Below are 20,032 nucleotides of genomic sequence, written 5' to 3'. Positions count from 1 at the left end.
TTCAGCAATGCAGAGCGTATTAGAGCTATGTTAGACTGAACTTAATTTCAAAAGAAACTGAGCAAAGCCTTTGTTCTGGTGAAGAGTCCCCTCAAACTGTAAAAGTTAAATTTTAGCTTCAAACTGTCTTCTTATTTAATCTTATAAATGTAAGAAATTAAAAGCAAAAAAAAGTAATTTAAAGATAAACAGCAAGACAAACCGCAACTTCGGTTTAGGTTAATATGATTAGATGTGAGAATAATTGCTATTATGATGAATGGATGATAACAAAATGCCTTAAAGCACATTTGGGTTTTCCTGTATTTTAGCTATTTGCAAGAGATATTTTTTGTTAGTATAAAATTTGGGTTTTACTTTTAACATTCAGAAATCTAAAGTCTACTTGTGATTTCTCTGACTGATCAATTTGAACTGCACGGAAAATGCTCCTGATGTGGCAGATATTATGCCCCGGCCAGGACAGCCTCAAATTTGGATGGTATCAGACACAGTGGTGAGAGAGAAATGATTCATGCCCATATTTTGATGGAAATATCAGCCATTGTTAGAGCCATTTTTCAGGACAGGAGATGGAATATCTTGCATCACCTCTTCAACAGGAGGAGTTTATTGTCCTTTACAGAATGACAGGGCAGAGGATGGTGGGGGACTACAGCCATGGTTAAATTCCAGACAAAGCAGAAGACAGCAGAGGGAACCATAGACTGATGTATGACAGATTACAGCTCACATCCAGAAAATTATTTCCAAGCTGACAGCACTTCAAATTGTTGGAGGGGGAAAAATGTTCCTGAAAAAATTCACATCATTTTTGCTACTTCAGTTCAAATGTTCTTTGTGTGCTTGCTTGCTTGTGCTTTTTTTGTTGTTGTTTAGTATTTTTCTTTTCTTTCCTGTACTTTTAATTTGAAGCTTGAAAAAAATAGATGGTCACATTAGAAATCACGCCAATTATTTGTCAACAATTCACATCAAATGTTGCTGATAACAACCAGCGTCATATCAGGCAGTTCCAGTCTCACAGTTCTGACAGTTGGACTTTCTAGTTTAACTTTTGTTCAGATTGGACCTATTATGAACCCGAGACTTTGTAGAATGAAAAATAAAAATAAAAACCTGTACAGACTACTAATAAAATGAGAAGGTCAATCCTAACTTTTGAGTGCTGCAGGAGATATTAGCAGTATAAATAAGGTCACCTAAGGTATTTTGGTAAGCGTTTCAGATACAGTGGGAGAGATCTTCCTTCTGCCTGTAATTAACTTTTCTGTTCCTTTTTCCTCTTTCTCTCTCTAAGCCCTTCACAGACATGAGCAAGAAGGGGCTTACACTCAGCCTGACTGCCTTCATTTTTTAATGCAGCTCAGTGCCTAGCCAAGGTGGTGGTTCAGTGTCACTGAACCTGGCAGCAGTGCTGGATTTAAAAATCCAAGTCCTACGTGACAAGGCGGAGCATACAGAGAAGAAGGTTGCACACGGGAATCAGCGCATGGTCACAACACCAAGGAAACAGAGCTAGTCCAAGCGACTTACCTGGCGACACCACAGCTTTCGAAATATTTGCAAATAGGCCAACACCATAAGACACAGTGGTGCCATGTACGTCACCAGAAAAAAGCATGTGTGATACATTTTGGGGTAAACTTCAGCTGGAAAGAGAATTCAAATAAGAAAAGTGCATTTAAATACACATACATTCCAAAATCACTTTAAGCCAAATTATTCATATAGATATGCATGTGTTTTTCAAACATAATAGGTTACAATGGAATATTTAGCTAATAATATCATGACCAGGATTGATTTTTCTGATCACCTGTATATACATTCTTTTTCTGTTATAAACATGCTTTTACTTCAAACATCTTTTATCTCTTATATAACATTATTGCTCTAGGTACAAACTCTTAACAAGTTTTGGTTTTATTAAATCGGTGAAAGATAGACAATTTCATTATCTAACAGTAGCTAACCAATTATTCAACCTACCTCATCTTTGATGTATTTAACAGGTTGTGTGACTGTCTTTGGTTTTAATTCTGCAAAGGCTACTATGTATCCCTGAGTAAATGGAACGGTTTCTCACTGATAAACAGAGAATGTAGACTACAGCACACAGGATGCCAATGGCAGGAGAGACAGACATTTCTGAAATCACTTTTTGGTGGCAGAATAAATGTGTCTTGAAGGTATATTCAGTGATTTATTATTATGATTACAGGGAAAAAAATAGAATTCAGTCAAGTTCTCTAAAGTTAGGAAATTTCCAAGATTATTTTTGATTTAGCTTTAGCAATAATGAGTTTGCTACCATTGTGTTCTAGTTTCCCATGTACCTCTTTTCAAAAGGCAACTTATGAAGGTTATTTGCTTAGAGACAAACATCTTGCAAGTGTTGTGAGTGTAATGTGTTTTTAAGAGTGTTGTATCATAAGCTTTATCGTTAGATTGCAGTGGGTGCCTGGAGAACTTGCTTTCACTTTTGTAACACCAAATGTAGTTTGGTAATACCAAATATTGATATCAATTACAGCTTAACCTTTATGGATGGCCTCAGAAAAGGAATGAGCGTTATGTAGAGTGACACTATGTAGCGGAAGAGAAACTGTGCACTAGATGAGCAGTTAGGTTGCATGGTAATCCTAAGCATTGCGTTTTGGGCTAGAGTAAAGGAGGAAGGTTTATGTTAATTTCCTGAATTTTCCAATGTTTCAGGATGATGAGATCTGCAACTAAAACTCTGTATTTAGTTTTAATTAAAAAAAGAAGAAAAAAAAAAAAAGTTGCATGAGATCAATACTTTAGGAAGTCAAACTTACTTTCTGCCTCTTAAAGTGACGGAGACTGTGGACCCTATCAAACAACGGGTCCCTTTGCCTGCCAGGAGGATCCCTAAGAGTTTGATTAGACAAGGAGATACACAGATCTGGCCCATAACTCTCATAGGAGGGAGGAGTGCACCATCATGCTAACTCCAGGCTCGCCCTCAAACCCAGACTCCTGTGATGTCACACTCAGTGTTGGGCCTCAAAGAGCCGGCTAGTTCCCCAGCCAGAAAAACTTCAGTACCAGCGAAACAGAAACTTGCTATAGCAAACTCTAGCCATGTGCATCGCTTGCAAAGGTAACAGAGACATGGCCATTGGTATTTGCAGCTTTGATGGATCAGGCTTCAAAAAATTCAGACGAGCAGCATTTGGCTCCTCACGTGCACTAAATTCATGTACCAAATCGACTCACCAACTTTTAACTAGCAGCTGGAGTTACTAGCCCTTGTCAATGTTCCTCGGGGAGGCAGATCATTTGGGGCAAGCTTTTTTATAAATGGTGATAACCTGGGTTCCTATAGGTACTGATGATCTCAGAATTGTTTCTGCATTTCAGAAGATGCAGCCTCACAGCAGTCCTGTCAGACGGGGAAATACTGACATGCATGTTTCACAGGTGGAGAGATTACGGAGAAACTGGAGTAACGTGACTTACTGGGATCACGGGAGGTCAGAGCTGAAAGTACATTCCTTCAGCTCAGGAGGAGGTGCCACCTGCCTCATCAACGCTCTGCAGGCAGCCAGGCCCCTTTCAGGTAGAAGGACGGTACATATTTAAAAGGCCATCTGGAGTTTATGGCTTCCAATTTAGCATTCCAAGTAAAGTGAAACATTAAATGAGCCTAGCTATCTACAAAGAACTGACAGACCAGGTTGGAGGAAGATCCTAACACTCGCCTTTGAAGTTTAGCCACCTGGAAAGTGCCAGCTGCTAAACATCAAAGGAAACCTGTCCCTCCTCCACCCAGGGCAAAGCCCTTTGTAGAACTTCTCCCGAAGAAGCATGACTCTGTTTAGCTTCTCAAGCCAAAGAAAAGCTTTAAAGTTGTCTGACAATCACAGCAGCAAGAAGGAGGAAGGGCTGGTTTGGGACACCGTTCATTTATCAAACGGGTGAGTTCCAGGCTCCTCGAATGAGAACATCAATCAGTTTATGGTCCTGGTGATATATCAGCTGCCTGACTGGGACCGCTGAACCTCTTACCGCCAAGCAGAAGAGAAAAGTGTCTTTGCCTTCCATGGTCACTTAATGGACTTTGGGACGGGGGGAAATTGTTCTTAGCTGGAGTAACCATCTCTTTAATAAATTAATGATTCTCATGTCACTGGTCCCTGTTTTACTGAAAAGAGGGAAGGGGACAAAAAGCAAAGAGGTGGTGACAGAGATTGGGCGGGGGTGAGATTGGCATCCCTACTCAGCACCACTCATACAGTACGATTACTCCACCTGATAAAGGATCAGTATGCTAAAACAAAGCTGCCTTCTGTCTGCTGTAGGGGTTATTAAACAAATTTTAAGCTTTTCTAAAGCTTTCTTCTCAGCACCGTGTTCCAGTCCCAGACTGCTGTTCAATGAAGCAAGGAGGCAGAAGACTGAAACTACAGCTTATGGATTTTTGCCAGACTTTTACTATATTTGTGCAAATACATTCATACATACATGCATACATATACCTATGTATACAAACTGAAAACAACCCAGACTCAAAAGGTTTTGATATGTCTAGCAAATGAAATACTCCCTTAAGCCATAGATTCATAATGACATTTGTACTCTTGACAGCTTCCCTAAGAATAGGGAAAAACAACAAGACTATCAAGTTTGTTGAGCATCAGCAGAGAGTTCCCAGGTTCCCTCGTCTCAGGAAGACACCTATGAGGTTTTGGAGTTACCAATATGAAGAAGCAATGCAGCTAAAAGAGTATACTTTTAGAATAAAGCTTAATAAACAGGGATGTTAGAAAGTGGGTGCCCATAGCAGAAAAAATTTGACCACACGACACAGTCCTTTCCAAACTATGTTCCTGTGTCAGACTACTTACAGTTAGCTACTACTAAAATTATATTTTCAAACCTGATATATTATGCTTGAATTATCAATTCACAATAACACCAAGCATAATTTCAGTATTAGCAATATTCTAACTTCTTTCTACATTAAAATGTTCCACAAGTTTTTCCTTAAATTCTGAACACTTTAATAAACAGGATGTATAAACCTTCATGTAGTAATGCAATTTCCAGCTATTTGTTTTCCAGAATTAAGACAATATGTTTTTGTACTATTTTATGAGTAGCCTAAGAGGAAATGGAACACAAAGTCTTGCCTTTGCTTCCATTCAACCATGTAGTTTTGGGAAACGATTATCTCCATGTTCTTTTTATCATTTGCAAAGGGGTTGGCTAATGCACTTTGGCTAACACTCTTTTCACAAACAGCTCTAAGAGAATGTATTTAGCTGATTTGGACACATGGTGAACTCATTTTAACATAAGTTTCTTTTATTTTGGCACTTACCATCAAATTCAGTACATAGCAATTACAGACTATTACAGAACTGTGGCCAACACTGGCTCCTTAAGTGAGTCTGCATAGGTCACATGTTGGATCCTTCTGCATTCCCAAATAAAATATTGTTATTAGACAGTACTCAAAATGAAAAACTCTCAGCATAGAATTGGCAATGAATTTTATATTCAGGAATGCCAGAAGCAATTAAAAAGAAGTTTAGCCCCATTTTAGGCTCAACTATTGCTCCATTTGCAGTCACTGGCAGGTCTCCAACAGCATGCTTGAAATCTTATTAGTCAGGGTGGCCACTATTTGTTCATTGTTAAGGACCCCAAGTGTCACAGTGCTGATCAGACCTTCCTTCCAGACACTCATCAGATCTGTATGGATTTCAGCAGCTGGATGTAAGTCTGGGTAGGGTACAGTGCTGTCTCCTGCTTCGGCATCTCTGACATTTTCCTGGACATGGCTTCCTGTTAGTTCTCCATAGCACCTCATGTTTCAGTGGCCCTGAGTTCCCAGAATTAGAACAGACTTTCATTAAGCATCCCCTTTTGCAGTCTCAACCTTGACAATCCACAGTTTAACATCCTTTGGACATACGGTGTACATGATGCTCTGCAAAGATTTCATCAGACATACCCTAATTTTAGTCAGCATAGATTATATGTAGTTCTAAATAAAGCAGTGAACACCTAAATATAAGCCTTTTCCTCTAAATTGACTCTTCTATAGGATTTACTCAGAGTCTATTGAGCGTGTGCAGCATCTACAGCTCCACTTTCTCTTTGCAAATATGGCTTATTTATAGGAACTTTAATTTCATACTCCTTCAGCCTCCTCCTGGTTAGCTTGCTTTGATCCTAGATATTCCTGTAGTCAAAAAAGGCAAAACAAAATCCAACAAAAATGCAACTATTTTCTTTGAAAATCTTAGCTCTTTATTCCTTCTTCTGGCCTCAACGCTCACCAGTCTTTTCAAACTGCTGCCCTGTTATCCATGTCCTTTTGTTGTTCTGTTTGGGGTCCTTTGTAAACCCTGGTTCTCAGTAGAAAACCTGCATCTTCTGTGCTTTGGCCCAACTCATTGTCCTTAGCCATTTTCAAATGAATGGAAATTATTTGTAGCTAATGTAATTCTGTTATCCATAGTCTGAAAGAGATGTTTAGGTATATATATTTTCTCCTCATTGATAATATATGGTTAAATCTACATTTACTAAGTAATTCCATGATTTGAGCAATCTACTTGTAACTTAATATATAGAAAGGTTCTTATCTCAAGTTCCTATGATAACCTATTATTAGAAAGTGGAGAGGATTATTTTTTATAGATAGCTGAAATGCACCAGCAGATTAAGTAGCAATGATGATGGATTATCATTAGAAGAATAATTCATTAAAAAGGCAGCAGGATAAAAAAATGGGATTGTTATCTTTCAGTAGAATGGAAAGCTTCCCATTTCAGAAAACTTTAACATATTTTAATGTAACTTATTGTAATTTTATGCTCAATATAAATAAAAAAAAAATAATTTCAGAGTATTCATTTCTGAAGGCACACACAAAAAAGAACTTAATTCTATGCATGAGTACTTGCCTTTGTTTTACTCCTTTCTACCTCTCCAAACATCCAAGTGAAGGCTCACAGCATAACCTGGAGATCAATAGATTTCATTTTGGACAAATACACTCCATAGGAGTAGAATCTTGCAAACACACATGTGAGCTTTTTTTTCTTTTATATAATGGGTGCTTCAGTGCAGGCATATCTGTGGGCTGCAGCTGCTTCAGTGTGGCACCGAACAAGAGGCACTCTTTAAAATAGTTCCAAGGCTACTGGGGACTCTGTAGTTCAAAAGCAACACTTTCCTGTTGAGAAGCAAAAAGTGGCCAGCGTAGGTCTGGAAATTTTGAGATGGTGTTCCCTGATTAAATGCTCTCCTGACTCCCTAATTAGTTAACTAAAGTGCTTTCCATCATTTCATTTCCTAGGCTGATTAAAAGAATCTTCGCTGCAGATCTAACCTTGTAGTGATGAAGGCACGGATAATTAGTTCTGCAGCCAAAATGAGGGCACACAACTTGTACTTGGAGTGAACGCTGTGAAAGAAAATAGTCACATAAACACTGCAGCATCCAGCAGTAGATACAAAATTGTTCACAGATGAAGAAAGAACACGAAAAGTAAAGAACAGATGTGTCTTCTCCAACGAAACAGCAAATACAATACCTGCAGCTTAACAGAGGCTTCCTCTAACCTACCAGCTTTCAGCACATCTTTGTCTGCAATGAGTGCCAGCTAGCTAATGGCCATCTCTGCCTCGTTGCCTTATCCCAGAGGACTAACTGGGATGAAGGAGATAAAGAACAGGGAATGTGATAGGGAATGTGATAGCCAATGTCTTCTCATTAATCCCCCAGTGGCCCTGCGGAGGCTGTTAGCAGAGGAGGAACTTCCAAAACAGCACATAGAAGAGCCCTCAGCAGTTCGAGCTGCTTGAACTAATTTATCATGATAACTAGGTACAGGTGATCCGGTTGTATTTTATCTTAATTGTTCACAGGACTGGAATCTTCTAGAGAGACAGCTCTGGGAGAGAATCTGATTGTGTTTTAGTCTGTCTGGAGGCTGTTAAAAATCACCTTTTAGTTATATGTTTTGGCAAACTTGGCTTTATTTTCCTGTGTGTGAATAATGGTATTACTGATGGTCATTAGATCCAGTGTCAGAGTCGCAGCGTGTAACTCATATGCTCCGTTAGCGTTGGAGCTATGCCAAGGCCCACCAGAGTTGAGTTTTAACCATTTGGGTGGGTGGCTAACGCCGCTTGCTGTGATCGGACGCAAAATAGAAGTAGTTCCTCCCTGGCAACCCTTATGGCTTCTTACAGCTCCATTCAGATACAGAACGAGTTAGATTCAGAGTTAACCTGGAAAGGCAGAATTACCCTTCTTGGACAGAATCATTTGTAACCGATTACATTTACAAAGTTATTGAAATGATTTTGTCCGTGATAAATTTCAAATTGTAGGCTAGTTTGCTATCCTGTGTCGATGACATCTCTATAAATTCTGTAATGACACGCAATTTGCTTTGAAGTCCCAGGAGATACCTATAAAGACTAGTCAAATATCAGCAATTAGCAAAAGCAATATGTCAGGTAAAGAGAAATTCTGTTCTCGTGTAGTTATTTCTTAAGGCTAAATACTGAAGTCTTTGTAAACCTGCAATGTCCATCGATCAGAGAATTATATAAGCATAAGCATTTAAGGGTGGGAACATTTCTACCCTCTGGGAAACATTAACACGGTCAAGGCACAAGCCAGCCTCATTCATTTAAACTCGGTTTCAAATGTACTTTAAGTCTTAGCAATACAAAAGAAAACAGGATTTCACAGTATTTGAAAAACAGTAGTTCTAGGAAAGCTTATATAATTAAGAACATTTTGTGATATGTTTATACAACTTGACTGCATATTAATATGTCCTGATATTTTTATTACATAACAGCAGTACAAATTCAGTCTTTATGGTCAATGACACACTCACCTCCCCAGTGCTCATCACACACTGTGAACAAGGTGGTTTTATTGGCTAATCCTGGGAACACACTGCTGCACTCCATAACAATAGCCTGAGGAATCATTATGATGCAGGACACAATCCAGATAATTATAATGCTGTTCCTTGCTCGCTTGGCTGTGCTTTTAAACATCAAAGGGTGACAAATTGCATACCATCGATCCAAAGCAATGCAGCTAAGTGTCAGTACAGACACAGAGACTGAAACTGTCTAAAGAAAAGAAAATATTATGTAAATGTAAATGTAATGTTTTCAGAGTTTTAAAAATTATTTATTGCCATTTTTTTCCAGAGTTTTAAAAATTATTTCTGTTTTCAACACAGTTAGATCTTTATCTGCAATTATTAAATAGAAATTATTCCCAGGAAAAGACTCCTTTTTAAATCTTACAGAATTACAACAGATATCCTCATCTGCTGTAGACCCACTAGAATCAACAGTACAATTCACAGATTAGGGTGCTACCCAAACTGAGTGGGTGTAGCAGGGTCAGATTCTGAAAGAGCAAATTTATGCAACTTAGAATTTGCAAAACTTTATCTGAAAAATTACTTTTAAAACAACTAATTAGATCTTTTTTTCTTTGTAGAACAATTTTGTTTGTTTGGGTTTTTTTCTATGTTATAGTCAGATACCAGTACCATTATTTTGCCTTTTCAGTTTTCATAGGATCAATGGAAATTCCGGGTCTCATAAAAAACCCCACCCGATCAGCTTAAGGCAGAGTAAGTCATTTTTACCTTCTATTCAGCATAGAAAATAACCTATCATTTTGGTTTTATTCTTTCGCTCTGTACACTAGGTGTTCATTTCACTCTCTCTTCGGATTTCCTTCCACTAGAACGGAGGCTTTGAAACAAGTTTTGTGATTTTGATTCTATCAAGTAGATGACACAATGTGGCTCTTCAGCCATACAGGTATCTGCTCAAAATATAAATTATGCTGGAGGCACAGAGCTGATGACCCACATACATTGAGAGTCCTGCTCAATTCTTTTGATTTATAATGACTAAAAGGCCAAACACTTGTCATTCTAGTATGCCCAGTCAGTTCATTTAACCAGCTACTCTTAGAAAAGGTACTTGCCAATCATTTTGATGCAAATGATCTCATAACTCATTAAGTCCACTGGTTAGGAGTGGTGGCAATTATTGCTCAAGGCAGACAGTCTGATCAGCTCCCAGTGAACCAGGATACTTTGACTATTACTAAAATATGCAAAGTGAGTCACTAAACCTATACAAAAGCCCAGACTCCCTTCAGAAGTTTGGATTCTCTGTCGTGGACACTTGTGTAGCTGTTTAGGTCCATACACACAGAGTACAAATGACACTAATTCTATTCACAGACATTTTTATTTCTTTATATCCCCTCTGGATTACTAAAACAGATGACAAAAAGTGAAGAGCATCAGACAAATGTTCCAGAGAGTGCATTGCCCAAGCCTAACAGTCAGATGGACCAAGAACAATATTTATTAAGCATCAGCATATTAAGTGGAGCAGTCCTTTAATCCTCAGCATCCACCCTGAGATATCTACTGCAGTAGCAGGGATAGACTTTCATCAGATCATCACTATTAGGAAGATGCTATTGTTCTTTCTCTTTTTCATAACATGGGTAATGTGTACACAAATGCAGTAAAAATAATACCTGTAAGTAGGGAATCACTTTGCAGAGGGGCTGCCCAAAGAACCACGTTTCTGTGATGTCCACTACTAAAGTTGCTGGAAGACAAGTAATTGTGACCAGAATGTCAGCCAGAGAGAGATTCACTATGAAATAGTTGGTGACTGTCCGCATGTGATGATTCTTCCACACTGCAATGCAAACTGATTTTGGAAAGACAAGTTAGTGAGATGGAACTGACTTAGGGAATGCTTCAACAGGAAAAAAATAGGCTTTGCAGAATTAAGGAAATGTCTGTGTCCTTTGTTTAATACAGAATATTTGAATATGCAGTTCAGTGTAGGAACCATGTGTTTTCTTTTAAAGTGGAAACAAGAGGGTACATGAAGAGAGAATCTTAGTACACAAAGAATAGTTTTCCACTGACCACAGCGAGGGAAATAATCTGATATATAAGCCAGCTTATTTTACCGTAAGTACTATTTGCACTAGCTATTCACACAACATTCTTCATATCTATTTTAATCCATTGGCTCTAGTCTATGGCAATACACTTCTACATTTGTAGAAGTTTGTCTTTTTTTTATGATAGCATGATGCTTAATTCAAATTGCTACCACATGGAATCTTGTAAACTGTATCAAGACAACACTCGTTTTATAAAACATTTTGCTGGGCATAATATATCTACTGCATCTGCAGAGAATCTGTAACAGTTGTCTGGGCAACTGTGATTTGAGGTAAGTAAATAAAGGTAACTTTTCAGTATTAAGTGCTACCCATTATAAATGTGGCATATTTTTGATGATGATGATCAAAAACAGCACATAGCAAACACTCTACAAGATGTACCTTTAAAGCTTGTTTTATACCTTTTCTTTTCCCTCTTTTTCAATTTGAAAGGCTCTTAGAAATGAGGCAAATCAGTCCTTCAACATGGTTGCAAATTCATAACCTAATACATTAAAAATGCCAATATTGAGTCTGAGAAACTAGCCTAAAAATAAGTTTTTTAATAACTTCGGAAGTAAAACCCTGAGAGATTGTGTAGTAATCAATAGCTTTTGAACGTTTTAGATCCACTCACCAAAAGCTCTTTAAATAAAAACTGATGCACTACATTTTCAGGAAATACCACAATATTTCTTGTAAGAAAACAGTACAACTCATTGTACATCAAAGGTTCTTCTCCCGTAAACAATAATTCATCTGCCCTGCAAATCCAGATGAAGATTCAAAGTCTCCTTAATCTGTTAGGATATAGTACTATGCTTAATTTAGATATATTAAACAGATCTATTAAACAGAACAGAGTTAGAAGAGTCCTCAAGAGGTTGTCCAAATCTAAAAGGGAATCAGCTAGAGTTAAGCCATTCTTTTATTAAACGAGCTGAAACAGATGGAAAAAAAAAATTACGGCCTTTGAGGCACATAAACTCTTTTAGATCCTAAGAAGAATGGTGTGCCTGAATGCTTGTGTCCATCTTCCAGCTGCATCAGTTGATCTAATAAAATGTTTTACTTCATTCCACAAATCTTGTCTTGTTTAAGTCTTTAGACCAACACAACTACAGTAAGACTACCACCAAGCCATTGCTGGGAAGTTTACATTTTTAAATGTTATATTTGAAGATATCATGACTCTCTTAAATGTGTTGCAATGTTTAACTACCTTCCCTGTTAAAAAAAAAAAGAAAAAAGAAAAAAGTATTCTAATGTCTAATCTACTTTTCTTTTACTGCTATTTATATCACTTCTTTTTCTGCACACAGGCAGCAGTGAAGAAGAGTTTTTCCCTGCAGCAATGCTTTACATATGTAAAGATTGTTATTGCATCTTTCCTCAGTTTTCTTTTCAGACTGCATAACTCCAGAACTTTATCTTTTACTGCTGGTCATTTTTTAGAACTTCTACAGCCATCCTTGTTGCTGTTCTCTGGATGGTGTTCAGACTGGATCACTTTTTTCCTGTGAGTGTGCAGTGACCAAAATGGGCACGATACTCATTCAATACCGTACTAGAGCTTTAGCAGGAGCCGAGATTGGAGCACTTTGACGTGAGGGCTATGTTTAGACATTTAGGGGTATTTCAGGACAAAGAGAGGGGGAGAGTCTAGCTGGCCTTCAGTTTCTCTACAAGAAGGTGATTTTATCAACTACCATTTTAGGATGCAGGCTTCAAAGTTTCATCCAAAACCCCTATTGTGCCACAGTAGATGTTCTTCATATCTTTTAACGTTGCAGAAATGGTTCCAAATTCTACAGCTTGAATAAATTTAATCTTTGATATACATCTATCATGCTTTTATAAATGCAAGTCAAAATCCCTCCACAAAGCTCTTCACTGCTTGATAAAATCTCCCACAGTATCCATTTATTCTATTGTTTTCTTCCTGAATACAAAATTTCAGGTTCTCCTACCTGTGGCCTCAGATCTCTGAAAGGCAAGGCTTATAAACTAAAAGCCTAAAGGAAATGTCACGTTAATTGCATTTGCTTCGCCTTTGGGTGATTTAAGTTACCTACTAAAGTAGTTATTTCTATAGCATTGCATTACTATAAAGCCAGAGCTTTACCGTTGTCACTTGGTGCATAGGATTACTACAGTTATAACTTACTATCTGACAATGCAGAGGCAGCACGTAACAGGGAAGATAATACATTGCTGCCCCTCTGGAATGTTGTTCGCAGTTGGAAATGCAATGCTGGGGAAAAAAATTGCAAACACCATGTCACCTTCAGTAACGTTAACACTTTGGGCTTTTACTTATGGCTTGTTCTTTGTCTGGAGTGTAATTCATATTGAAAGTATGGTCCTATCTTGTACTTAGGCAGAAGTTAATATTAAGTGGCAATGTTCTTCTGTACTTTTTATTTCTTTTATCAATAGGCAAAAGTTAAATAAAACGATGCTTTAAAAGTTCAGAGTTTGGCTACTTTGTTCTCATGCTATGGTTTCAGCAGTCCTACATTCTACCTGATTCAGACAAGTGCATCGTTTCCAGCAAAGGATGTCAGTGCCTAATGGTGCCAGGTTTAAGCAGATATATATGTTCTTTGGCAAGGCCTATTCTTATTCCTGTGCTGACCTGCTAGGGGAAAGCACCTGAATATTAACATTATTACTGGTAAAATAAATGCATTAAGTTAACGAACATGAGGTCAATCTCATTGGCAGCAAACTGTACCAGAAATCAATTCATAGCATTTTGCATATTGTGTTCAAAGCTTTCTATCAGTATGAGCAAATGAAACCTCATTATACCCCAGAGAGCTAGGAAAATATTATCGTTTTCATCTTCGATGCAAGGAAAGTGAAGTGCAGAACACAAGTTGCTAAAGGCAATACAGTAAATCAGACACAGAATAAGAAACTTGGGCTCCTAATTCCCAGCTCTTTACTAAGCCTTCCAGGTCACACTGGCTTAACACGGATGGAATTTAGATGAACTCCAGTACGTGCTATTCCTCAGAGAAGTAGAAAAGACTATGTCCCTTGCTACTCGGGGAGTAGCAGTATGCAGGAAAGCCCACATCCAGAAAGTAGCTCTGAATTCCTTTGAATTCTACTCTATGGGGACGAGAGGCACCTGAAAGGTGGAAAAAAAAAATCATAATTTACAAGCACAGAAATGCAAGATAATTTGTTACTGTCGATTTCTCTGTTTATGCTTGTGTGTTTCCCCTTTTGACCTCATCTGTTCTTTGCAGCATAGACCATTTCCCAGTCTTTGTACGGCACAAAGCACAAGACCATCTTAACTAGCATGTTTACATACTGCCATAATAAATAAATATCCCAGAAGCTTACTCCATGAATGTATAAAAAAAATGAATTTGCGTAAAAAAGCCTCTGAAGAGAAAGTATTTTAAAAACAAGTCGGCTTTTTCCCCCACTGGTTGCCCTCTGCTGGTTGCAGTATTGTTTTCAACCTGCGCAAGCATTCGTAATGTTTTCCTTCGGTGCAAGGCTAAACAGAGCCGTGAGGATTTGCTACGAGTTATTTGAATAGGACAGAATGGTATAAATGGCAGAAACTTAGTTCCGTGTATTCCGTCCAGACTCCGTGTCCTTCTGAGTCTACTGCAGTACAAGATTATTCAGTAGTCTTGGGCAACAGCTTAATTGATATACCAGTGATCTAGCAGATCATCGAGAAAGATACTCTAGCCTTTGTTCAAAAACTATTATTTTATAGGTGTGCAAAATAGTTTAACTATGCTGCTGAATATATTGTAACTAGTTAAGTATCAGAACAAAAGGGGTTTGTATACTCTCCACTCTCACTCCTTTAAAGATGCATTTTCGTCTCAGGTAGTTCTATAGAGAAGTGGAGGCACTCAACCTCGGTATAAACCCTACAGAAAAATGCTAGAGAAAGGAAGCTCCGTGGAGTGGGAAATGTTATCTGCCTACCCAGAGTGAAATAGCAGAGAGCTGTGGCTTTCCACTCAGCTTGGAGAAGGATGAGAAGGATGAGAAAGGTAATAAAGATTTGCAACTGGGAGAGTATTTTACCAAAAAGTACTCCAAAATCATAAACCAGGAGATGAGGCCAGCACCGGCCTTCCTAAAAAACTTGGAGACAACGCAGAGTTAACAGGATGCCTGTTTAGTTAGGGCACAATGCAGTGGCCCAAACTGAGTTCTTCAGAGCTCCATTGAAAAATCTATGAAATAGTAAAAATAGCTCTGAATAAAACCTTGATTTAACGTTATATGCAAATCTTTAATGCAACCTTTGATGTTCCCAGCTATAAATGGGAGTGAGGAAGAAAGTGGGAAAAATGGTATTAACACAGACACTGAAGAAAAGAGGATCCAAATTAAAAAAAAAAAAAAAGTAAGTGGGAAATAAATGCAACTCACAAATGTGCTCCAGCTGTGCGTGGTTTTCCCGACTGCTATAACTCTCCTGGATCCTAATTACCTGCCCAGTGTATTTTATTATTTTCTGTATTTTTGCTTTTATGTTATAAAACTCCTCAAAGTTACAGTTAATAACTGCAAATAAAAACATGCACGCCAGCTTTCACCAAGAGCAGCTCTTTTCCTAATGGTTATTAAGTAATCTGACTCTCATAACTCCTTCTTCTCACCACTGATGCTTTCATTTTCTTCTGCCCGGATCAGTATGAGCTTTAAGCAAAACAATTGCTGTTCCTACCTCTGCCACACAGTGTCAGTGAAGGCTTGGAAACTAGTTTGAGTTTCCAGGTTGACAGTGTTTGGAAAAACTTGTGGAGGCTTTCCCCAAGCGAGGACAGTTCTGCGATAATGAAGTGTGTTTCGGAACCCATCCTCCAAACAGTCACGATCTCCTATCCCAAAAAAAGTCTTACAGGCAAGTCCCAGCAAGGACTAGACATAAAAATTCAAATAAAAGTTAAAATTTAAGACAGGTGCTATTAGAAGTCCATGAAGAAAGTTTCATATATATTCCTGAAGAAAAAACCAAACCAATATGGTGGTACGGCAAGACTGGCATTTTTCCTATACAAATTTAATCCCTGTTGGTTTAGTGTCCTAAGGCATTTTAATTAGAAGCTGTAATGCCATTTATTCAATTAGCATAGCTCATTGTATCTCAAGTTGAATATGAAAACAATACAAAGGCTCCAGCTGGTACAAAATGCAGCTGCTTGCCTCGTGGAAGATTTACGCTGTCTTGAGCATATTAAACATTGTGCTGCAGTCCTTCTGCTGCTGGTGGACTGCTGGTTCAGCTGTCAATTTGTTTTTTACATGTCAATCCTAAATCATTTCCCTAACACTCCAGAAGTCTTGTCAACCTTTTATTCAATGGGTCATCTTCCAGTGTGACTTCTTGGCCAAAATAGAAAGATAATTTCCATAATGAGCAATACCTGACATTTCCTTATATAAATGAATGACACTACCTCTTTATCTCATTTTTGGTGAATAATAAATCCCAGATGGATGTAAACAAAGAATTATCTTTTTTCATACTAAACTTCAATGATTTTATTTTGCTTTGGTAATTCAGTATCACAATTGTTTGACTAAAATGTCATAATATGGCCATCCAGCAGCCTCCAAATGCCTGAGGCAGAAAGCTTCCAAAGAGCTTTACTCCTTCACAGTATTTTACAATCAAAGAGTGATAAAAAATGTGTTCAACAGATTTGAGTTACACATTATTTATTATCTACTTCCTATCCTCACAAAAAAACCCGCCAAACCGCCCCCAAAAACCCCCAGTTGTTTCCACCTGGCAATGAATTGGTTCTCCATATGGCATTCTCCTCCTTGGTCTTTTTAGTGATGACATTACCTACTGTGAATCAAGGTCTGGGTGGTGGGGTGTGAAGCAACACAATCGTGTTGAATGGGAGGCGGAGTAGATAGGCCACCAAATGGGATTCTGGAGAGCTAGAGCCCCTGTGGAAACCCTGAATCGATGCGTACTGTTGGAACGAAAAATGCTGTCATTGAAATGACTTTCGTTATGAACGATTCCTGATTGAGGATTCTTCTGCTTTAACTTAAGAGTCTAAAAATTAGGTGCCTAAGACTAAGCTTATTTTATTTGTTTTGGGAAGGCTTTCCATGAGTCTTTCAATAACTTTATTGATGATCTTGATTAAGGGGTGAGAAGCACTTTAACTAAATTGCAGAGTATATTTAATTAGGGGTTTTTGAAACCAGCAGTGAGAACAAAAGATCTAAAACAAAGCAATCTCTTCTGTGAATAGGAAGATGATATCTGCTTCCTAGGCTGTCCATCTCTTACCCACTATTAAGCTCTAAACTCACACATTACTTCATTTTTTACATAACTAATCTTATCTGAAAAAATTAGTCCAACATAAGACCAGGTTTATGTTGAAAAAGTAATAGAAAGAATGACACAAAGAAAAGACACTTTTTATACAATGTTTATTATAAAGGAAATATTGAAAAAAATCCTACAGCTGATAATAATGCCCAGTAGATAAGAACTGTCCTTGAATAAGTGATGCTACAGCTGAAAAGATGGACAATATTCTGGGCTGCGCACACAAAGGAATTACACAGCCTGCCAGTGAGGTGATGGCTCCTCATCAACAGGACACACTAGACGTGTCAACAAATTTGAAGAAAATCATGGAAGCATGACAAAAGGAGTAGGTTGTTAGGTCATGCTCCCTATGTATAAACACATAAACAAGTACATAGGTGTAGGCTCCATCACTTCTTTCTAGTAAAACTCTAGGAAAAATATTGCAACTGAAAGAAATATAGCTGAATAACATTGAACATATGAAATCTTAAAGTATTTTACTGAATATCACCTTCACTGAAATCTACTAATGGGGAACTGTCTCCCACAAAAGACAATGAGAGTCTATAGAAATAAAACAGATATACAGCAACTAGTTTGCTTGCAGCAATGTATTTTCTGAGATGTTTTCGAGATAGCAAGTGCTCTATTGTACTTAGGCTTTTAAAAGGACTTACGAGTTGGGGATTGTGGCTTGCTCAAGTTCTCCAGCCCACTTCTATACTTTATGTACTGCCTTATTATTATGGCGCTAGAGAAGAATACAAGAACTAAACTCTGCTTGCTGGAAGCTTATCTCTACAGATTACAATTGGGAGTAATAGCACAACCATCTAATTGGCACAGGGTTCATTTTCTAACTCAGTCACATTACATAAACTTAGGCAATTAACAATGTAATGGAAATGGGAGTTATTACCAGAAGATCAGCTATGCTATAAAAACAGACTGCTCAAAATACCAGGTTTGGTCAGCTCTGGAGAAAGTGAAAGGTACCATCACACAGTTTTCCTGAGCTAACTGTACCGATTAACACAGACAGATTGGTTTTAAATTGTTCCACCACACACACACACACACACACACACACACACGAATCGTTGTAAGTGTTAATTGGCAATCCTGGTCATCTCTGCAGAGCTGGCTATACTAACTGACCAGTTATTTCACAATCACATTTGATACACTTATTTTTCTATCCATAGTAACAATAAAAACCCTACAAAATCCTTACACGCTCTTCATGTTAGAGATGGAAGGACCATAAATATAGCTGTCATACTGCACATGACACTACAATAAAATGATTTCACACCTCACTACGATTCAGTTTAAACCTGTGCAACTCATTAAAATCAAGGTTGCGCTTCACAGCTGAAATGCTGTGCAACTTTGAAACAATGCGCTTCAAAATGCATCTGTCAGTTGGCATAAAATGGAGTTGCCCTAGGAAAAACTTTTCCATGTCCATGTCTGTTTCTAATGTAGATGTAAGAATGCCTTTTCCTTAGGCTATACAAAGAAAATACAATTCACTATGCTGGTGAAATGCTACAGCAAATATCTTGCATAGTATACAACTTCGGAATCTATATCATGAATCCACATTGCCAATATAATATTCCCAAAACTAGGCTAAAATCCTTGCGGTCTCACTGTGCTGAGAACCAGGAGACAGGGCACAGTTCTATCAGGGCTGAGAGCACCCCATGCGCTGCAACCTCTGCCCCCTGCCCAGGGGTTAGCTGCTGGGGCTGGAGGCCAGCTCTGGTACTGGGCAGCGTGTCAGCTGGGATCAGGCTGCTGGGAACAGAGCTTTTGGATGGTAAAGGACAGTAGAGCTGACTCTCCTCTGGTCAGAAAGCATATAGAGTGGAACTAGTTACACATCTGGATACAAGAATCTAGAAAGAAAAGGGCAACCTCATGGCAGGGGCGTTGGAACTAGATGATCTTTGAGGTCCCTTCCAATCCAAACCGTTCTACAATTCTATGATTCTGTAATTTCAAATCAGCTTCATCTTTTAATGCTTTTCTACTTTTTGTGCATCTCACAAAGATGTGCATGACTCTTTCTTGCCAGTAATCCCTACATTATGCAAACACCGATATACTTCAGTTGATACTCAAACTCTTAAAGTGAGCTTATACATTCTATACCTTAGGTAGGTTTAATGTATAAATACTGTATCATTTCCTATGTGGCATCTTTTTAAAAATGATAAAGCCACTCTAGTTATTATTCATCCAACAGATAAAGGTGACTTTCATGCTGATATTACAAAAGTAAAGTCCTTTCAGTGCCAAATTCCCCAAGTAATCTGGACAAAAATAAATGCAATAATTTAAAATGTGATTAAATATGTCTCATCTATGGCAATCAATTATGATTCATGAAGATCATGGCACCATTTAAAAGAATACATGACCAATTCTACCAACACATGCATGTATGGCTAGACCTCAGTATTCACCAGATGATACCTTTAAAATAGTAACAGAGCAGCATTTGAGACAGTTGCCTATTGATAAGCATTGACTGGGACTCTGGTGTTAGAACTATACACAAACCTTTTCTTCTCTAGCCCTAAAAAATCAAACTACGATAAGTAAAAATCAAATGAATGCTGTTGAGCAATATGAGTCAGACTGAATTCTTTGAGGAAAGGACCACAGTTGGGTTCTGT

General features: G+C 38.1%; 1 protein-coding gene across 1 annotated transcript in view; it reads right to left on the bottom strand.

The window, feature by feature from the left end:
- Positions 1-20,032, bottom strand: part of HCRTR2 (hypocretin receptor 2) — a 33,943-nt gene that overhangs the window by 9,424 nt on the left and 4,487 nt on the right. Inside the window, exons 2-4 of the mRNA XM_054819068.1 lie at positions 10,586-10,764; positions 8,898-9,141; positions 1,537-1,652 (exon numbers count right to left, since the gene is read on the bottom strand). Coding sequence (XP_054675043.1) covers positions 1,537-1,652; positions 8,898-9,141; positions 10,586-10,764 — 539 coding nt within the window. The remainder of the gene's footprint in view (positions 1-1,536; positions 1,653-8,897; positions 9,142-10,585; positions 10,765-20,032) is intronic.

Source organism: Grus americana, chromosome 3 (genome assembly GCF_028858705.1).
Source record: "Grus americana isolate bGruAme1 chromosome 3, bGruAme1.mat, whole genome shotgun sequence".
In the NCBI taxonomy this organism is placed as follows: Eukaryota; Metazoa; Chordata; class Aves; order Gruiformes; family Gruidae; genus Grus; species Grus americana.
Note: the sequence above shows the minus strand (reverse complement) of the source record. Positions and strands in the feature narration are given on the sequence as shown.